We start from the raw sequence: 6,438 nt of genomic DNA, 5'->3' as shown, positions 1-6,438 counted from the left end.
TTCCAGCCATTTATCTGCATCCCTTGAGATGGCGTTTCAGCATCTGCTGTTCTTTGTCTGAATCTATGCATAGGGTTCTATGACTCAACCAACACTGTGTGAAACCTCTTTTTGTGCATCTACAGATTTACAATATGCTATACAAGATTTACTGCCATAGCAAAGATTGGTTTGGGATTGCATATTACAGATGTATTTTGGTAAATGAAAATTCACAAAAGGGGTTGTGTGTGCTATTGTACTCTTAAGAAAAAGACTAGTCTGCTCACTTTCTGAACATTGGTTTATATGCAAACACAATAAACAAACCCTTATAAAGTTCATGTCGTGAGTTCTGCTCAATTCTCAGAAATAATATGACTCTAAAGCTCTTTAGAGTTTAGAGAGGCCTGCAGCTCTCCAGTCAGGGAGTATTTGCAGAAACCGCTGTGACGGTGTATTAGATCACCGCTGGACAGTTTTCATTTTTTGAAGTGCAGAGGTAGTCACCTTGCCAACCACTCTGAGACTCGGCAACAGAGATTAAAGACACAGTGGAGCTTGTGTGTTGTTCTAGAAATATTGCCTTGTTTTTTTTCCAATCCACAGATCTCCCTTGGTGAAATAGGATGATGTCAAACATCCCTGAAAGTCCATGCCACATTCATTAGATCCGACTGCTGGTCGCTGCTGTTATGAGTCAGACATGCTAGATGTCACCTCAGATGCAGATGATACCACTGCACAGAATGGAGGTCTTGTTTCAAGACGACCTTCCTTGCGTCTTTCACTGACCTCTGGTGACCTAAAAAAAAAAAAGACCATAAAGCATTAAATGCCTCGTCTATAAATAATATTCACTTTTACTACCATGCTACATTCCGATGAAACGCCAGCGTACTGCAATGAAAGCACATTTTTAGAGTGCACTGTGACTTCCTGCTATAGTGTGACTGAGTAGGAAACTCACTAAGACAGCATGTCCACGGTTCTTTGTGTGGCTTTGGTTTTCTTGTGCTGAGGACCATACAGCAAATTCACAATAGCCAGACACTGAAAGAGACACAGATATGGGTGGTTGGTAAAACATTTGGGAAGCTGACATGTCCTGTGGTGCTATATATATATATATATATATATACACAGTATATACTGTATGTGTGTGTGTGTATATATATATATATATATATATATATATATTCATACACTACCAGTCAACATTTCTATTTTATTTTATAATTAATTTTTTGTTTCTCACCCCGGCTGCATTTATGTAATAAAAAATACAGTAAAAACAGGGTCCCACTTTATATTAAGTGGCCCTAATACCTGTGTACTACTTACATAGTAACCACAGTGTAAGTGCACATTGGTACGTAGTATCTAGAGCTGTAATATTTCTGTAACTACACACATGTAACAACCCTCCGAATGGTTTGTGTAAGGGTACATAGTATCTAGAGCTGTAATATTTCTGTAACTACACACATGTAACAACCCTCCGAATGGTTTGTGTAAGTACAAATGTGTAACAGGACATATATAACTACATTTTGTAACAAAAATATGTATAAGAGTAATTGGAACGATTTGATCCAGGGGGTGGGAATGGGTAGGTTTAGGGATATGTAAAGTGGGAGGAGTTGGATCTCCATTTGTACTTTCATTACCAAAAAGTGTTGTTACCAATGTCCTGTTACACATTTGTATTTACACATACCATTCAGTGGGCTGTTACATATGTGTAGTTCAACAAACATTACAGCTGTAGATACTATGTACCAATGTGTACTCACACTGTGGTTACATACTATGTACACATCTAGTTACACAGGTATTCGGGCCACTTAATATAAAGTGGGACCAAAAACTAATACTTTTGTAATATTTTTGTGTACTACAATTTAAAATAACTGTAAATAATTAATTTATTCAAAGGTAGTAAATATATACTTCTTATATAAATAATACAAATATGATTATGTATCATAAATTATATAAATTTGTGCAGCTTTTAAGAGTTACAGTACTATGAGGCTCCATATGAGGAATAGTTGTACTTTTAAGTTGTTAATTTGTCAAACGCAGGACCATTTTAAAATAAAAAGAAATGGTGACCAGTTGCAGGAATTTATACCGTCATATAAATTTTTATCTAAATGACATGTTGATGACACATGATACATAAACAACCCAAATGGTTGTGAATTATGGCCAAATACAGAAAATGCAATCAAACACTGGACTACCAACAGACTTCCTGAGCAGTTTTAATAAAGAATTAGGCCTAAGGTTCATCATCCTTTTGAAAATTATTATCGTTATCATCATTTTCATAAAGGATTGAAAAGCTTGGTGAACAATAGAGAGCTGGCTAAGGTATGATAGTCAAAAAAACTGCCTGTGAATGTGAAACGTTATAAAAAATCCATTTATAACTCTTACATTTTAAAACTAAGCATGTAAACTTTACTGCTCTGTGTGTGGGGCTCGATGTAGTGGGCAGCATGACTCTGATTTCACAGACATAGTAGAGAGGAGGAGTGCCTTTGGCACACAGATATTACAGCATACCTGGCCAAGCCACTTCATTTCCTCAAATAAACCCTCTCTCATTCACTCAACCACATCTTCAAAACAACAACAGCAACGGTTTGGAAGAAAAACACTCGAAATGATGACATGACAGCAGTCTTTCCAAAGGAAAGTACTGTTCAAAGTTTCCTTTATGACTGAAAAGTCTCAGTCCATGTTTTCATCACTTTCCAAAGGCAAAAGTGATGTCATGGGGCCCACTTCAACGGGAAAACAGTCACAGCGTGGCTCAAAAGTGTGTGCGTCTATTATAAAAACCTGGACTGCATATGCGTTTAAAGACCAAACAAAACTTTGTTTAATACAAAGAAACAAACATAATATACAATACACATTTAAAATTGAACTTTATTATTGCTTATTTAAATCCCTGTTTCTGTTTTAACCCCAAACCCCTGGCTTTAGGCCAAAGTCTAAACTGGGAGTGTGTTGCTCTGCTGCAGCTGCTGTCATGATTACAGGAGAAAGAACATGATATGAGCTGCTCGAAACTGTCAGAGGGAATGTGGAAAGGTTAGTAGCCTGAGGACATGCAGAGTGTGGGACCACTGATTCACAACCCCCTGAAATGGAGCTCTTCGATATGACAACAAAGAAACATAGTAACAGTGCTCATTTACAGACCAGTGGGGACAGGTTTCCAAAGATAAACAGGCAGGGTTTCAGTGTGACCACATCAAAATAAAATAAAAGCCATTTGCATATATAGGACATACAAAAGACGTTTGGAATGTAAATAAAAGGGATAATGTTTTCAGATCTTCTTACTGCATCAGATGCTAAGAGCAATGACACAAAAGAGAATAAATAACGTTGCAAATCAGAGTGTGGCATGACTCCCGGAGGAGGACATCGAGGGAGAAATGAGCTGTCCAAGACTTTAAGAATAACACTGTCCAGTCCAAAAATAGTCAAGCTTTAAATAAAGAACAAGTTACCAAAACAAACAGACTGTCCAAGGTAACATGCCTACTCCATACGTACATGTTATATAAGTTAGAAGACATAATTTTAGAATGCTACTTTTCTTCATGAAGGTCTCATGAAGGTCAGTGCCCTTTTAACAGCACTTAGCAATGTTCCAATGGCTATGAAAAAGTCTGGTTGCATCCAGAAGGACCAAGAACACAATGTTATCCCTTGGAACATTTTATATAAGAAGAAGCATCCCCTCTGAGGCAAAATATCATTCACGCTACACTCCAAGATTAGAGCATAGCTCTGTGGACATACAGTAAGGTCCTCAGAGACTTTGGTCGAAATAGCTGTTCAGATCTCTTTTTGTGCAAACTGCAGAAGCTCAGTCTCTAGCGATCGTGCATGGAAGGATTCTGACGAAACAAATAATATTTAATTTTTAAACTGTTTTTGATAAAAAATCTATTTTATACCATCAGAATTCCATATAGATGTAGAATTAAATTCAGCAAACCGGTGATGTGTATTTAAAGTTGAGATGTAATGGAAGTAGCAACAAATCTTGTTTTTCATATTGTGACATACCGAATAAATAAGGAAAAAGGAACTTGGTTCTATCCATCAATTGTTGATTGGATGCAGATCTGGATGCAGGTTAGTGACCATGCATTATATTTGATTCACCTTCTTGAAGGTCCTGTGGGCGTGTCTCATCTGACACTGTGTCATCTCCACTCCACCAATCAGCTGCAGCGCTTCGGCCACCTCTGCACTCAGCTCACCAAATTTACTCTTCTTATAGGCTAGAGACTCTCTTTGGATCTCAGCACATCTCTGAAACACAAAAACAGAGTATAAGAAATAATCCCAACTTTAGGACCATAATCATCATAGATATGACATGTATCCTCCAAGTTTCTGAACAGTGGTCAATCAGTAAGGTTTTTCAATGATCAATCCTTAAACTTTTACATATGGTCACTGCATGTCTTGATCAATTTAAATCCTTGATAAACACTACTGTTCAAAAGTTTGGGCTCGGTAAGATGAAATGTTTTTGAAAGAAGTCTCTTATTATTCAAATTTAAAATAGCTTTTCTATTTGAATATATTTAAAATTTTAATTTATTAATACTTTTTTATATTTATTAATATAATAGTAATACTTTTGATCAATTAAATTCATCCTTGCTTAAAAAAGTATTAATTTATTTTTAAAAAATCTTACTGACCCCAAGCTTATATATAGTTAAAATATAAAGATCCACATCTATTCCATAATATACACCATATCTAGAAGAATCTGAAGCTGACCTCCTGTTGTCCAGTGAGTAGGAGGAAATGACTGAAGTCATCTTGAGCAGATAGGGTGAGTGTGTCCTGTGGGCCTAGTGCACTTCTATATACACTTATACTCTCCTTAAAAAAGTGTGCTGCTGAATCTACTGATACAGAAAAAGAGATGAACATAATCACATTTCTTTAGTTTTCTCTAATGCCTTTTTACACAATATGAGTCCTCCACTTCCCCTTGAAGAGCTATTCCAACACATCATCATATTTTTCATTTGATTAGCTGAGGGTCACCTTCAAGACTTTACTGCTACTTGTTATGCAGGGCAGCTAACACAAAGCTTTTCTTATGTATAGTGCTAAACACAATTCACTCCAATGACAAACTCAAAATATTGGATCAGATCTAAGTCATCTAAATGACAGGATGCCTTTTGGTCATAATGCATATTTACTATTTTTAATTATACTAATATTGACTTCATAACACATCTCATCATTTCTGCGTGATGCTCGGGGCCTAATTAAATCCCCCGTACAGACAGACTATTGTGAATGCAGGCGGTCACCGTTGTGATGACTCTGAAGTGGAAGAGTAGGCTAGAGCCAAGCTGTGAGCGATCTGGGCCCCCTCCAGACTCCCAGGACTCTGACTAAGAGCTATGGAATGAGCCTGCAGAAGAGGGAGTGAGAGATACAGAGACTTGAATACAGATATATCACATATCACACCCACCCTGAAACAGGGGAAATATTATCAATAGTTCCTGGCTTTAAATAACTCTGCGGTCCAGTTTTAAAAACCATTAGACTGAGGATGTCAAAAAACACAACACATGGGCCAAATATGGCTTGTGGAGGAATACAGTCTGACCTATGTGATGATTTATAGAAAAAAACAAAAAACAATTATATAAACATTCCCGTCCATTTATTATACTGGTATGATGTATTTATTACAGATTTGTTTTAATTTGTTGCATCTGCATAAAGTTGTACAGCCTTTTGTTTATTTACATTTAGTTCTTTTTTTGGTCTAACTTTGTACTGATGCTTGGTTTCAGATAGCTTGTTAGAGTAAGCCAAGAGAAGAGAGTGATTCTCTTCTTTGTCAATATTGTCATCTGATTCATATTTCTTAATTACTAATTTCATGCACTACTGTTCCAAAGTTCAGGGTCCTTATGACTGTTTAAAGTTTTTGAAGGAAGCCTTTTAATCTGCAAGGCTGCATTTATTTGATCAAAAAGACAGTGAAAAAACTGTAATACTGTGAAATATTATTACAATTTAAAATAACTGTTTACTATTTTAATATATTTTTAATTTATTCCTGTAATCGCAAAGCTACATTTTCACATCAGCAGCCATTACTCCAGTCTTCAGTGTCACAAGACAATCACAAATTCACTTGGTGCTCAATAAATATTTCTTATTATTATTATTATTGTCATCATCAGTGTTGAAAACAGTTATACTGCTCAATATTTTTACAGAAACCATGATACATTTTTTTTTCTGGATTTTTGTATGAATAGAATTTACTCATATATTATTATTTGATATTTTATTAATATGAAATAGAAATATTCTGTAACATTATATAGTTATATAACAGTTATATATACTGTATATATATATATATATATATAT

The 6,438-nt window shown here is 35.6% G+C and overlaps 1 protein-coding gene across 1 annotated transcript in view; it reads right to left on the bottom strand.

Annotated features, from left to right (window-relative positions):
- Positions 1–313: 313 nt before the first annotated feature.
- LOC107672178 (tetratricopeptide repeat protein 23-like) overlaps positions 314–6,438 on the bottom strand; it is a 13,632-nt gene continuing 7,507 nt past the window's right edge. The window contains exons 7-11 of the mRNA XM_016465271.1: positions 5,355–5,458; positions 4,807–4,972; positions 4,177–4,326; positions 950–1,032; positions 314–784 (exon numbers count right to left, since the gene is read on the bottom strand). Coding sequence (XP_016320757.1) covers position 784; positions 950–1,032; positions 4,177–4,326; positions 4,807–4,972; positions 5,355–5,458 — 504 coding nt within the window. The 3' untranslated portion in view covers positions 314–783. The remainder of the gene's footprint in view (positions 785–949; positions 1,033–4,176; positions 4,327–4,806; positions 4,973–5,354; positions 5,459–6,438) is intronic.

Source organism: Sinocyclocheilus anshuiensis, unplaced genomic scaffold (assembly GCF_001515605.1).
Source record: "Sinocyclocheilus anshuiensis isolate Anshui unplaced genomic scaffold, SAMN03320099.WGS_v1.1 scaffold997, whole genome shotgun sequence".
In the NCBI taxonomy this organism is placed as follows: domain Eukaryota; kingdom Metazoa; phylum Chordata; class Actinopteri; order Cypriniformes; family Cyprinidae; genus Sinocyclocheilus; species Sinocyclocheilus anshuiensis.
The sequence above is the reverse complement of the archived record's forward strand: the minus strand, read 5'-3'. Positions and strand labels throughout refer to the sequence as shown.